The sequence below is a fragment of the Tursiops truncatus genome, chromosome 15 (assembly GCF_011762595.2).
Source record: "Tursiops truncatus isolate mTurTru1 chromosome 15, mTurTru1.mat.Y, whole genome shotgun sequence".
NCBI classification, from domain to species: Eukaryota; Metazoa; Chordata; class Mammalia; order Artiodactyla; family Delphinidae; genus Tursiops; species Tursiops truncatus.
This window is the reverse complement of record NC_047048.1, coordinates 63,009,851-63,025,199: the sequence shown is the minus strand read 5'-3', so window position 1 is coordinate 63,025,199 and position 15,349 is coordinate 63,009,851. Positions and strand designations below refer to the sequence as shown.

At 45.1% G+C, this 15,349-nt stretch overlaps 1 protein-coding gene across 1 annotated transcript in view; it reads left to right on the top strand.

Moving 5' to 3' along the window:
- The window catches only part of LOC101328055 (fer-1-like protein 4), a 50,521-nt gene that overhangs the window by 20,296 nt on the left and 14,876 nt on the right, over positions 1-15,349 (top strand). Inside the window, 5 exon segments of the mRNA XM_073792938.1 lie at positions 11,551-11,593; positions 11,684-11,784; positions 11,857-11,994; positions 12,101-12,172; positions 12,175-12,219. Of these exon segments, the coding sequence (XP_073649039.1) occupies positions 11,551-11,593; positions 11,684-11,784; positions 11,857-11,994; positions 12,101-12,172; positions 12,175-12,219 (399 nt within the window).

Sequence of the window (15,349 nt, the reverse complement as noted above, 5' to 3'; positions counted from 1 at the left end):
GTAAGAAAATTTTACTACCTCCAAGCCACAAAGATATTCTCCTATGCTTTTAGGAGAATAAAGATAGTCTCCTAAAAGTTTTATGGTTTTAGATTTTACATTTGGGTCTCTAACTGTTCTCAAGTTAGTCTTTGCATATGGTGTAACATATGGGTCAAAATCCTATTTTTAAAATATGGACATTGAGATAGTCTAGCACCATATGTTGAAAAGATTTCTTTTTCCTGTTGAATTGCTTTGGCTTTTTAATTGAAAATCAAGAGGTTGTATAAGTTCCTCTGTTGAATTTTTCATTTCAATCATTGCACATTTTTTTTGCTTTGTTTTGTTTTTCTAAAATTAATTAATTATTTTTGACTGTGTTGGGTCTTCGTTGCTGCACGTGGGCTTTCTCTAGTTGTGGTGAGCGGGTGCTACACTTCGTTGCAGTGTGCAGACTTCTCATTGTGGCAGCTTCTCTTATTGATGAGCACTGGCTCTAGGCATGTGGGCTTCAGTAGTTGTGGCACACAGGCTCAGTAGTTGTGGCTCGCAGGCTCTAGAGCGCAGGCTCAGTAGCTGTGGTGCACAGGCTTAGTTGCTCTGCAGCATGTGGGATCTTCCTGGACCAGGGCTTGAACCCCTGTCCCCTGCATTGGCAGGTGGATTCTTAACCACTGAGCCACCACGGAAGTCCCTGCACTTTTAATTTCTGTAAGTTCTTTTTTTTCAAATCCGCTGTGTTATTTTTCACTGTTTATTATTCTCAGTAAGTATTTATCAGGTTTGTCTTTTGTTTCATTTAAGAATAGTAAGCAGAGCTGTTTATATAATGTCAGATGATTCCAGTAGTCAGTTTTTGAGGGTTTGTTTTCACTCTCTGTTTCTGCTGATACTTCCTCATTGTTGTTTCCTTCTCTGCTTAGTTGCTTTAAACTGTGAACTATTCATTATAGTTTCCTCAAAAAATTATTTGTGGGACTTCTTTGAGTCCTGGAATAAAGGTACATTCTTCCAGAAAACATATGACTTTGCTTCTGCCCTTGATCACCTTAAACTGAAATTTGATGTTTAGCAACACCCAGGCACAGTGAAAAAAATTGGCTTGTGGTTATTCTTTTCAGGGACAATTTCCACCTTCCACTACACTCAGCCAGACAACTCTCTTTGTTGATCACTGGATGTGAGAAAGTGGGGCAGGTTCCATTATGGTTTATCTTTATCCTGAAGGTGTGATTCTCTGGGGTTCTAGTTTTTAAGGAGGGGAGATATCTCCTATGAGACTCCTGTTCTGAATGGTATCTGAGCTCTTTATATTGTTTTTACTCACTGCCAGGTCATGAAAAGCTCAGGGTTGCCAGGTTTGGCAAATGCCCTTGTGGCAAAAGTTGCTGAAATGCTCTGTTAACTTCCCTGGATTCCTGTCTTCATTCAGGGCTTAGTATGATAATTCTTCATTCTTATTATCTCACCACTGCCTTTAATAAATATTTAAAAATATTTTTTCAAGTCATTTTAGTTGGTTTTAGTGAGAGGTAGGTCTTAATTCCTAGCTCATGATATTACTGGAGATGGAAGTCAGGCATGATGATTTTCTTTTTGATAATTTTTTAAAATATTTATTTTATTGAAGTGTAATTGATTTACAATGTTGTGTTAATTTCTGCTGTACAGCAAAGGGATTCATATATAAATATATATATACACACACATATATTCAGATATGTGTGTGTGTATATATATATATATATATATATATATATTCTTTTTCATATTCTTTTCCATTATGGTTTATCACGGGATACTGAATATAGTTCCCCATGCTGTACAGTAAGACCTTGTTGTGTATCCATTCTATATATAATAGTTTGCAACTGCTAATCCCCAACCCCCAATCCATCTCTCCCCTACCCCCCCATTCCCTTGGCAACCACAAGTCTGTTCTCTATGTCTGTGAGTCTGTTTATGTTTCATAAATAAGTTTATTTGTGCAGTATTTTAGATTCCACATAAAGGTGATATATGGTATTTGTCTTTCTCTTTCTGACTTACTTCACTTAGTATGATAATCTCTAGGTCCATCCATGTTGCTGCAAATGGCATTATTTCATTCTTTTTTATGGCTGAGTAGTATTCCATTGTATATGTATATCACATCTTCTTTATCCATTCATCTGTTGATGGACATTTAGGTCACTTCCATGACTTGGCTATTGTGAATAGTGCTATTGTGAACATTGGGGTACATGTATCCTTTTGAATTAGAGTTTTGTCTGGATATATGCCCAGGAGTGGAATTGCTGGATCATATGGCAACTCTATTTTTAGTTTTTGAGGAACCTCCATACTGTTGTCCATAGTGGCTTCACCAATTTACATTCCCACCAACAGCATAGGAGGGTTCCCTTTTCTCCACACCCTCTCCAGCATCTGTTATTTGTAGATTTTTTTAATGATGGCCATTCTGACTGGTGTGAGGTGGTACCTCATTGTAATTTCGATTTGCATTTCTCTAATAATAGTGATGTTTGAGCATTTTTTCATGTGCCTGCTGGCCATCTGTATGTCTTTTTTGGAGAAATGTCTATTTAGGTCTTCTGCCCATTGGGTTGTTTGTTGTTTTTTGTTGTTGAGTTTTATGGTCTGTTTATATATTTTGGAAAGTAAGCCCTTGTTGGTCGCATCATTTGCAAATATTTTCTCACGGTCTGTTGGTTGTCTTTTCATTTTGTTTATGGTTTCCTTTGCTGTACAAAAGCTTGTAAGTTTGATTAGGTCCAATTTGTTTATTTTTGCTTTTATTTCTCTTTCCTTGGGAGACTGACCTAAGAAAACATTGGTACAATTTATGCCAGAGAATGTTTTGCCTATGTTCTCTTCTAGGAGTTTTATGTTGTCCTGTCTTATATTTAAGTCTTCAAGCCATTTTGAGTTTATTTTTGTGTGTGGTGTAACTTCATTGATTTACAAGGCATGATGATTTTTAAATAGGGGAAGGAGAGGGTCAGCTTTAGAGTGATCAGTTCTAGCTATTGTTTGTTTGCTTCCTCAATGATATTTGAAGTCCTATTTTATGCCAGGCTCTGTATGAGACCCTGGGGATCCACCTCTGTCATGTTTCTTGCCCTTTTGGGGCTTATGTTCTGGCGAGGGAGATAGATTATGCATCTTAAATGCATGAGAAAAATAATGATGATCTGTAGGTATTGCTAAAGAAGATGTTATAGAAGCTAAGGGGTCAGGGGAGAACCAGCTTACATAAGGTGGTCAGGGAAGACTTCTCTGCAGAGACAGCATTTAAACTGAGACCCAGAGGATGGTAGCAAGCCAGCCATTCATGAGAGAATGAGTTGGAAGGGAAGACTGAAGACAGGAAGACTGTCTCAGTTGTCTGGACAAGAGTGGACTGTCTTGATCTAAGAGAGTGAGGAAGGGGGACATTGGCAGGACTTGGTGATTAGATGTTGGAGGAGAAGGCTGACACCAGCTCAAATACTTAGCTGATGTGAATGGGCACACAGTGGGGATCACTGGGGAGAGAGCAGGTTGAGAGGAGGGAAAAGTAAGGAAATCAGGCTGACACAGGCTCCAACATGGTGAACCCTGAAGACCTTATGCTAAGCGAAAAAAAGCCAGTCACAAAAGGACAAATGATTCCACTCATATGAGGTACTCAGAGTAGTCAAACTCATAGAGAGAAAGTAGAGTGGTGATTGTCAGGGCTGGGAGAGGGAAATGGAAAGTTAGTGGGTTTTTTTTTTTTTCAGGCAAGGCTTTATTGGGGCCCCTGCTGCAGCAGGGGGCAGTGACAACAAATAAGTTTCCCTTGCTGGCTCGCTCCCCGAAGCGGGGCGAGCTTGTTCCTTATATGGGGTGAGGGTAGGGGTGTGTCTAGGGGTCGGGCCGGAGGGGCGGCTTAGGTGTTTTGCCCACCCCTTAGGTGGTGTGGTGTGCAGGGGGCATGCGCAGAACGCTGCTTTTGCTCCCGACCCCCTTGCTTTTGCTCCAGGCTCTTCAAAAGTGGCAGTTGGGCTTTTTGGTCTCTTTGTGTTTAACGGATACAGAGTGTCAGCTTTGCCATGAAGAAAGTTCCGGAGTGGGCGGTAGTGATGGCTACTGAGCCTGCGCTCTAGAGCCCGTGCTCCGCAACAAGAAAAGCCACCACAATGAGAAGCCCGCGCACCAGAACGAAGAGTAGCCCCCGCTTGCGGCAACTAGGCAAAGCTCACGTGCAGCAACAAAGACCCAAGGCAGCCAAAAAAAAAAAAAAAAACAAAAAGTGAATGTCATACTGAACTGTACACTTAACAGTGGTTGAGATGGTAAATTTTACGTTATGTGTATTTTAACACAATTTAAAAAAGAGAGAGAGACCAGAAAATAAAAGTCAGGTTGGACTTTTGAGTCTGATGTGGCCTGTGGGGCATCCACAGGGGAGAGATGTCCAGGAGGCAGGTGGCCAGATGGATCTGGGGTTGGGGGGGAGGTCAGGGCTGGAGATGGACTTTGGTCCGTCCATCCAGTGGCAGCTGTGGGAGCAGATGATCTCAACTCCAGATTCACCTCTGTAACCCAGTTCTCTGCCTGCAGCCCCAGCAATCCCTCCTGGATGTGCTGGTCTGGAAGCTCAGTGGGCGGCGCCATGTGGCCTGGGCCCGGATCCCGCCCAGGATGTGCTGTTCTCTGTGGTGGAGGAGGAACGGGGCCGGGACTGTGGGAAGAGCCAGAATCTGCTGCTCACAGTGAGGGGTCCCGGGGGCGAGGGTGCTGGGACTAGAATGGGCTGAGGCTCATAGGGCAGCACAGACATTGGGGTGGAGCGCAACAGAGGTCCCCAAACTATTTATTTATTTGTTTATAATGTTTGGCCACGCCATGCTGCATGCGGGATCTTAGTTCCCTGACCAGGGATTGAACCCGTGCCCTCAGCAGTGAAAGTGTGGAGTCCTAACCACTGGACTGCCAGAGAATTCCCTCCAAACTATTTTTTTAAATTAAGTTTCCGGTCAAAAAGTTTTTAAATTTTATTCAATTAAAAAATGTTTTAATTAAAATTTTTTTAACTTTTAAAATTGTTTTAAAATTATTATTTTTTAAAGTGTACCAAACTCTTTTTAATTATCCAAAGTGCCAAAAGGAGATTGTGCCTTTACCCAGGTGAGCTTTGACGTGAGATAAACCCCAAATATTGTCATCTCTGGGCCTGAACTGGCCCTTTTGCTGACTAGGCTCTGACAGATGAGCAGGGCTATGAAAATGGGAGTGTGACTAATTAGTTCCTTATAAGTACAGCTGATTTGGAGGCAAAAGATTTGTAAATGAGGTGTCCCTGGGAGAGACACCAGCAGGGTTCCCTAGTGGTGAGAAGCTGTGACCACAGGGGTAAGGGACGGGGAATCTAAATGTGCTGGGGATGAGGGGACAGATGGGTGAGGGTGGGGTAGGGGAGAGCAAGCTCAGAGCATAGTTTTGGGGTCTGGGGTCTGGGCTATAGGACGTGACAGTGTTGGGGCAGGAGGGATAGGGAATGAGAGGGAGTTTAAGGGTGATGGGGCATTGGATAGAGGGCATGAGGAGGGTGGGGTACAAGGAGTACTCTTTGGATTAAGGATCTGGTGATGCAGAGAGTAGGGGCCTGCCTTGGAGGAGCAAGATGGTTGGCCTAGCTGGGGTAATAAGAGGTGGTCCCTAACATGCTTCCTCCCCGCAGCAGGCACCTGGGGAAGCCGCTGGCGAGGTCCCTGCCGAGCTGGAGCTCTTCCTGGGGCTGGAGCTGGGCAAGCAAGCCAAGGCCTGCACCTCAGAGCTCCCCCCGGACCTGCTGCCTGAGCCCTCGGCTGGGCTGCCCCTCAGCCTGGACCGGGACTGGGAGTGCGGGGCGTGGGGCAGGCGGGCCCAGTTCTCTATTTGCCTGAGGTGTGGGGCTAGATGCTCAGCTGGGGGTTCGGATCAGAGGGGTCTGGGGTCAGGGACTCCAGTGGTCCCTGAGCTAACATGACCCCTTCCTTCTCTCCACCCCAGACTTCAGCTACTTCCAGCTCCGGGCTCTCTTGTACCAGGCCCGACGTATGCTAGCAGCAGATGACAGTGGGCTCTCGGACCCCTTTGCTCGAGTCCTCATCTCTACCCAGTGCCAGACCACAGGGGTGAGGGCTGGGCTGGGCTGCTGCTGGAGGGGCACTGGGAGACAAGGCGGGGTGGAGGCTGAGCTTTTTCCAAGACCCTAAGTCTCTCTTCCTGCCTTGGATTTTCAGGACAGGATACTGGATCAGACTGCCCTGATTTAGGGGGTGGCGTAGAACCAGAGGGTCTTAGGGGTGAGGAGTTCTTCTGACAACTGCTGTTGGCTCCTTCCCTGCATGGCCCTCAAGGTCCTGGAGCAGACGCTGAGCCCTCTGTAGGATGAACTCGTGGTGTTTGATCAGTTATTCGTGGACTGAGGGAGCACCTGCAGGAGGAGACCCCACTAGTGATTGTCAATGTCTGTGACCATAATAAGTTTGTGAGTGCGGCCTGGGCTCCACCTGGGTTCCCACCCCCAAGGATCCCCTCTTCTTGTCTTGATGTGCCCTCCCCTGGTTCCTGAGCCTCTTCTACTTTTGTCTTCACTGCCCTGCTCCCCAAAGGGCCCCTCTGTGTTCCTGGGAAGGACGCTGGCCGCCCTGAGGGTAAAGCTGATGGAGGACCCTTACCAGCATCCTGAGTTGCAGTTCTTCCCCCTGAGGAAGGGGCCCCGGGCAGCCGGGGAGCTCATCGCCACCTTTGAACTCATTGAACTGGACTACAGTAGTTGACTTGAGGTCAGAGTGCTGTGGACTAGCTGGACACACCGTGGATCGCTTCTGCTATTTGTTTAGGTCATCCAGCTCCAGGGATGTGGGCATGTCCCAGGGTTACCCCTCCAACTCCCTTACCCCCAGAGAATGCAGGCTGCAGGTCTGTCCTGGGACCGCCTCATTGGACCTCCTGACTCCAGGTAACACTTGAAGAAGACCTACACTAGCTTCACCTTGCCAGGCCTCCAACCCCAGAGAACCCAAGCCCGGGTTGACCCTCATGCCTCAGACACCCATCCTCCTTCCTGTACATGGCTGTTTCCTGAGACACCCCCCTCCCATCAATCCAGCCTTGCCAGGTTCCTCTGGTTTTATATTTCACCAGCAGTCCTCCATTTCTTTTCCCCGAGCCCAGGCTTTCCCTCCTTTGGCCTGATTCCTCTTTGACCTCTGATCTCTTGCTCCCTTCAGCCCTCAGTGCCTAGTGATGTGGAGCCCCAGGACCTGACCGCCCTGGTTGAGCCCCTCTCCGGACGCCTATCCCTGCCACCGCACGTGCGCCCACTGCTTAGGGAGTTCCATGTTGAGGTAGCACCAGGCACTCACATCCTCCTCCCTTCCCTACACCTGGGTGTCCTTCAGTCAGGTACAGGCCCCTGAATCTCCCACTTCCCAACCCCAGGTACTGTTCTGGGGTCTGAGGGGCCTTGGCCGTGTGCATCTGTTTGAGGTGGAGCAGCCCCAGGTTGTGCTGGAGGTGGCCGGTCGGCGAGTGGAGTCCGAGGTCCTGACCAGTTACCGTGAGAACCCCAATTTCACTGAGCTCGTCAGGCATCTGACAGTGGTGAGGACATGGGCTGGAGGCCGGAAGTCTGGGCTGAGAAATGAAAGAGGGCAGTGGGATGGTGAATTCCCGGCTGGTTATATTACATTAACCCAGGGGTCACCAAATTTTCTATAAAGCGCCAAATAGTAAATATTTTAGGCTTTGTGGGCCATGCAGTCTCAGTTGCAGTTACTCAACTCTGCCATCATAGCATGTAATCATCCATAGGCGACAAGGAAATGAATGAGTATGGCAGTTCCAATAAAACTTTATTTACAAAAACTGACAGCAGGCCAGATTTGGTTTACAGGCAATAATTGGCTGACCCCTGGATTAATTCATGAACTGGTTGTGCTCTGTTGGCTCTGTTGATTGAGTGGATTAGCCAAAAGTCATGAAGTGTGAGTCCAAAGGAATCTGAGACACCAGGGGCCATGAAGACAAATACATTCTTTGTTTAATTTGTAATTACTGTACTCTAGTATGGGCTTTGGAGTCAAATTCTGGCAATGTCACTTAGGAACCTGTCAAATCACTTGTCTGATTTGAGCTTTAGTTTTTCTGTTTGTTTGTTTAAAAAAGGGACGAAAGGGTGCTATAAGGAGCCAATGAAAGAAAGGATCTTGGTGAAAGGGCTTTGTAATCTGAAGAGTGCTGTGCGGGGGGCAAGGCGGGGACTGGGACAAAGCACAGTGGTTCCCGACTGCAAGGGGGAGCACAGCAACAGCAACAACAAAACGCAACACTATTTCATGACTCTGTTTCACATGCAGCAGTTTTCAGTTTGAAAACTTCATTGTGCTATAAGATGATGAAACTGAAAGCACTTTGCTCGCTGAACTTCTAGGGGGTGTTCCTCTCATTTCCCATTTCATAGTGCAAGTTGAGGAAAACACCCTTCTCTCCACTGTGCACCTGAAAAGAATGTGAATGCTTCGTTGTTGGGTGGAATGTTCTATATCAGATACCAGTCAGGTCAAGTTGGGTTGATAGTATTATTCAAGCTTTCCTAAAAAAAGCCTCCTTGGGAATTTTATGCCTAGTTGTTCTATCCATTATTGAGAATATGGTATTGAAGTTTCCAACTTTTGTTGAATTGTTTCTCCCTTTATTTTTTTGTCTTTTATTTTTATTTTTTTTTGCGGTACGCGGGCCTCTCACTGTTGTGGCCTCTCCCGTTGTGGAGCACAGGCTCAGCGGCCATGGCTCACGGGCCCAGCCGCTCCGCGGCATGTGGGATCTTCCCGGACCGGGGCACGAACCCGTGTCCCCTGCATCAGCAGGCGGACTCTCAACCACTGCGCCACCAGGGAAGCCCTATTTTTTGGTCTTTTTTTACTTGTATTTTCAGTTTTTGTTGTTAGGTGCATATATATTTATAATTGTTATAACTTCCTATGAATCGATCTGTTTATCATTACAAAATGTCCTTGTTTGTCTCTAGTTTGTCTCTCTTTTTTGTCTTAAAGACTATTTGTCTGATAATATAGCTACTCTAGTTCTCTATGGTTAGTATTTGCATGGCATATGTTTCCCCATCCTTTTACCTTCAACCTATATGTATCTCACGAAAGAGCATCTCTTAAACAGCATGTAGTTGCGTCTTTTTTTTTAATCCGTTTGACAATCTCTGTCTTTGAACTGTTTAATACAGTCACATTTGATGTTATTATTGATATGGTTGGATTTACATTTGCCTCTTTGCTATTTGTTTTCTATAAGTCTCATATTTTTCGTTCTTCCTTTACTGCCTTCTTTTGTATTACATAGATATTTGTTAGTATACTGCTTTAATTCCTTAGTTGATATTTACTTAGTAGCTGCTCTAGGGATTACAGTATGCATACTGATTTTTCACAATCTATTTCAGATTAATACTCATTTAGTTCCAGTAAAATAGAAATACTTTTCTCCGTTATAACTCCATTCATTCCTCCCCCCTTTTGTGCTGTAACTGTCACATATATGTAAAATAAAGCCAACAATACAGTATTATAACTGTTGTTCCTGCCCCCTGCTTAGGATCCATTGATAGATATAGAATTTCTGGATTAAAGAGCATACGTAGTTTTATGGTTCTAAATCTATATTAGCAAACTGAGCATTGGTCCTTTACATAATGATAATAACAACAACAACCTCATATTTCTGATGGCGCTTTGTAGGTTCCAAAGAATTTTTGTACTCTTATATCATTTGATACAAGAGTCTTTCCAGTCCAGGATTGTGTCCCCTTTTTAGCTGGGAAATGGGTTCAGAAAGCAATGACTCACCAGAGATGACTCAGTGAGGCTGTGGGCTTTGAATGCGTATTTAGCTACACCGTTTTCTCATCTATCTCTGCTGCTGCCTCTCCTCCCTCCACAGTCTGCAGAGACACAGGTCCTCTCTCCCTACCCCCAGGACTTGCCAGAGCAGCCTTATCTGCAGCCCCCCTCAGCATCCTGGTGATTGAGCGCTGGGCCTTTGGCCGCACAGTGCTCGTGGGTTCCCACATTGTCCCCCATGTGCTGAGAGTCACACTCTGGAGTCAGGAGGATCCCCCTGAGGGGGAAGGAGAGGAGGAGACAGGGGACCTGGTGCCCAAGGTACCTCAAGGTAAGGGGCTTTCCCCTTAGGGGCCACCAGACAGAAGTCCATCTGGTTCCTGGCTGAGATGGCTCCAGGGGACCCTCCAGTGGAGCACTGAGTCTGGCTTCTACTTACCTGACCTCCTGGTGTCTTTTATCCCCACTCAGAACAGAGGTCCCGCGATCCCTTCTTGGCTGAAGTGGGGATACTCAGGCGGCTCCTAAAGGTGATGGAGTATGGGGGATGGGTGGAGAAGGGACTGGCGGGGCTTGGGGTGGTGCTAGGTTAGAGGTGCTGAGTTCTTGCTCCCTCAGGCTCCTCTGAAGAAGCTCCCTCTGGGAGGCCTCCTGAATCAAGGCCCAGGGCTGGAGGAGGACATCCCAGATCCTGAAGAGCTCGACTGGTGGTCCAAGTACTATGCATCTCTGCAGGAGCTCCAGGGGCAGGTGGGAGCAGAGCAGGCTTCTGCGGGTTGAGGGGCTGGAGACAGAGGAGGGTAAATGGTAAGAAGAAGGATCTCATCAAACATGGAGCTCTACAGTTTTTCAGAACTCTTTGTTACAGCCATCTTTTCTCATCTTCACAACAATTTGAGAAGCTAGGGATTATTTACTCCATTATCTAGAGCTGTCTTGTCCAACAGAAATATCGTGTGAGCCACATATGTCATTTTAACTTTTGTAGTAGCCACATTAAAAAAAAGTAAAAGGAAACAGATGAAAATGATTTTAATAATATATTTTATTTAACCTAGTATATCTATAGTATCATTTCAAGAAGTAACCATTATAAACAATTAATAGTGAGATTTTTTTAATTAATAGATTTATTTTATTTATTTATTTATGGCTGTGTTGGGTCTTTGTTGCTGTGCGTGGGCTTTCTCTAGTTGTGGTGAGCGGGGGCTATTCTTTGTTGCGGTACGAGGGCTTCTCATTGCGGTGGCTTCTCTTGCTGCGCAGCATAGGCTCTAGAGCGCAGGCTCAGTAGTTGTGTCACACAGGCTTAGTTGCTCCGCGGCATGTGGGGTCTTCCCGGACCAGGACTCGAACCCGTGTCCCCTGCATTGGCAGGTGAATTCTTAACCACTGTGCCCCCAGGGAAAGCTCAATAATGAGATATTTTATAATCTTATTTTATACTAGTCTTTAAAATCTGGTGTGTAGTTTATGCTTCCAGCACATCTCAGTTTGGACCAGATGCATTTCAAGTGCTCAACAGCCACATGTACCTGGTGGTTACATATCAGGACTATATGATAAACTAAGGCTTTGAAAATGCAAGTGGCTTACCCAGCTGGAACTTGAGCTAAAGTTTTCCAACTCCCTATCCTGGAAAAGGGGTAGATTAAGGAGGTAAAGGGTAGGGAAGAATCTTTGACCTGCACTTTGATTTCAGACCAACTTTGATGAGGATGAAATGGATGATGTTGGGGATTCAGGTAAGAGATTGGCTTTCTTGTTTTTCCTCTTTGTGTCTCCCTCCCTCCCCCACACCAGTATTTCTAACGGGGCATTTCTGCTGTTCCCAGATGGGGGCAATCTCCTTTCTGTGGATGGGGAAGCCCAAGACCAGGGTAAGGCTGAAGTCAAAGGCTCTGTGTCCCAGAAAAAAGCAATCGCCACTCTGAAGGTGACTGGGTGTTGCAAGAGGGGATTCTGCTCGGATTCTGGACGAGCTGTCACTGAGGCCCTCGCCTTTCAGATTTACAACAGCTCCCTGGAAGAAGAGTTTAACCACTTTGAAGACTGGCTGAATGTGTTTCCCCTGTATCGAGGGCAAGGAGGTCAGGATGGAGATGGAGAGGAAGAAGGGTCTGGAAACCTTGTGGGCAAGTTCAAGGTATGTTTCGGGAAGGAATGGGGGACCAGGGAGCACAAGTGGGGATGCAGGAAGAAGACTGTCTTACCAGTGTTTTTTCTGCTCCATATCCCCCCATCCCACTCAGGGCTCCTACCTCATTTACCCTGAATCAGAGGCAGTGTCCTTCTCTGATCCCCAGATCTCCAGGGGGATCCCACACAGAATCGGCCCATCAAGCTCCTAGTCAGAGTATATGTTGTAAAGGTGAGCAGCCATTGGCCTGGCACGCCTCTAACTCCGGCAAAGGTAATGTACACAAAACCTACAGACTGAAGGGATCAGAGTCCAGCTTTTTCATTTTTCAGATGGGAAATCTTAGGCACAAACTTAAGAGACTTCACAGGGTTACACATCTTGCTCACGGCAGAACCTGAATTTAGAGCTTAGATCCCCTAATTCCTTATTTGTAGTTCTAGTCTCATAGAATGGGGAGTATAATTCCAGGAAGGGCACAACTCTGTAAAGCTTTGTGATGGCCTGTCATCAAATACCTTTGTACAGGTCCTCCCATTGCTGCAGTTTTCATACAGTGCTCAACAGGGCCCTGCAGTTTCCTTAAAGGCATCTCAGGGAGTGAGAGGGGAATGAGTGGGTTGCTACCCCTTCACTCCCGGCACAGAGCAGATGCTGTACTTTTATCTAGTTTAAATATAGGCATTCTGACTAAGACGTAATTTCAAGAAACATTCTGTGGCACTCTTCTACCATAATGTAAGCATCCTAGTGCATACATCAGAGAGTAGACATCATCTGGACCTTCTACTTCTAGCAACATTGCAGACCAGATGGTCTGAAATAAATTCTTGATATAATAGATCTAGAAATGCTAGATAAACAATCTTTTAAACAAATGCTAAGCTCATAAGAAAGGGAATTCCCAATGGGCCAAAATGAGAAAACAGCAGGAATCCCTGAACAAGCCCTGAAGTCAGATTCTCTTGAGAGGATTTGTCCATACCTGGACCCCAAGTCTTAGGTTCTAATATCTAATAGCCTATACAAGGTGGGAGACACAACCAAGACCCTTGCTCAAAGCAGCACCCAGGAAGGGCTCTACTCTCAGTGAAAGGTGGGCAAGAGGAAGCCCACCCACTGGGAAAGAAGCCTGTAAGGTAAATGGTCTATCTCAGCCTCTGTTCCAATTGGGGGAAATAGAAAAAATGTCTTCCCTGAGGATTTACTATTAGAGTTTTGCCCTCACATTGATTTAAGACTTGAATTTTTATTATCTGCTTAGTCCACAAAACTCAAAGTTGAGAGACTGGCTTAAAGTAGTCCCAAATCAGGCTTCACAGACTTCCCTAGATTTAGATAACCAAATTTGGGTTCACAGTCCCAAATTATAAAATATATAAGAAAACAATCTCAGGAAAATTTGTCAGAAAGACACAACACAAAAGAGAATTAGATCTCTAAGGGCTTTGGATGTTAGAATTTTCAAATATTAGAAATATAAAACAGCTTAAAATTACTTCACAGTTTAAAACAGTTTAAAATGATTTCACACGCAGAGAACAAAAGGCTATAAAAATTGGGCAGATTTGAAAATAATAAAATAAAATTTCTAAAGATGGAAGACCATTAAAAATCAAATCTTATTAAATGCCCATACATAGCAGAAGGGTTGAATAAACTGTGCTATGTCCGTACAACAGAGTACTATGCAGCTGTAAAATAAAATGAAGAAGATTTCTGTCAACTGATACGAAGTGTTTTTAGATTCCACATATAAGTGATATCATATGGTATCTGTCTTTCTCTTTCTGACTTATTTCACTTAGTATGATAATCTCTAGGTCCATCCATGTTGCTGCAAATAGCATTATTTCATTTTTTTATGGCTGAGTATTATTCCATTGTATATATGTACCACATCTTCTTTATCCATTCATCTGTCGATGGGCATTTAGGTTGCTTCCATGTCTTGGCTATCATGAGTAGTGCTGCTATGAACATAGGGGTGCATGTATCTTTTTTTGGTTATATTTTATTTATTTATTTACTTGTTATTATTTTTTTGGCTGCACTGTGCGACATGCAGGATCTTATTTCCCTGACCAGGGATTGAACCTGTACCCCCTACAGTGGAAGAGCAGAGTCCTAACCACCGGACCACCAGGGAATTCCCTGTATCTTTTTTTTTAATTTTTATTTATTTTATTTTTTGCTGCATTGGGTCTTCGTTGCTGCGCGTGGGCTTTCTCTAGTTGTGGCAAGTGGGGGCTAGTCTTTGTTGCGGTGCACAGGATTCTCATTGTGGTGGCTTCTCTTGTTGTCGAGCACAGGCTCTAGGTGTACAGGCTCAGTAGTTGTGGCACATGGGCTTAGTTGCTCCACAGCATGTGGGATCTTCCCGGACCAGAGCTTGAACCCGTGTCCCCTGCATTGGCAGGCAGATTCTTAACCACTGTGCCACCAGGGAAGCCCTCCCTGTATGTTTCTGAATTATAGTTTTTTCAGGATATATGCCCAGGAGTGGGATTGCTGGATCATATGGCAACTCTATTTTTAGTGTTTTGAGGAATCTTCATACTGTTAAAAACACCTTTTAGGACTTCCATGGTGGCACAGTGGTTAAGAATCCACCTGCCAATGCAGGGGAGACGGGTTTGAGCCCTGGTCCGGGAAGATCCCACATGCCGCAGAGCAGCTAAGCCTGTGCGCCACAACTACTGAGCTCATATGCCACAACTACTGAAGCCCACGTGCCTAGAGCCCGTGCTCTGCCACAAGAGAAGCCACCACAATGAGAAGCCCACGCACCACAACGAAGAGTAGCTCCTGCTTGCCGCAACTAGAGAAAGTCCGTGCACAGCAATGAAGACCCAATGCAGCCAAAAATAAAATATAAATAAGTAAATAAAATTTTTTTTTCATTTTAACATCTTTATTGGAGTATAATTGCTTTACAATGGTATGTTAGTTTCAGCTTCACAACAAAATGAATCAGTTATATATATACATATGTTCCCATATCTCTTCCCGCTTGCGTCTCCCTCCCTTCCACCCTCCCTATCCCAGCCCTCCAGGCGGTCACAAAGCACCGAGCTGATCTCCCTGTGCTATGCGGCTGCTTCCCGCTAGCTATCTACCTTACGTTTGGTAGTGTATATATGTCCATGCCTCTCTCTCGCTTTGTCACAGCTTACCCTTCCCCCTCCCCATATCCTCAAGTCCATTCTCTAGTAAGTCTGTGTCTTTATTCCTGTTTCACCCCTAGGTTCTTCATGACATTTTTTCCCCTTAAATTCCATATGTGTGTTAGCATACGGTATTTGTCTCTCTCTTTCTGACTTACTTCACTCTGTATGACAGACTCTAGGTCTATCCACCT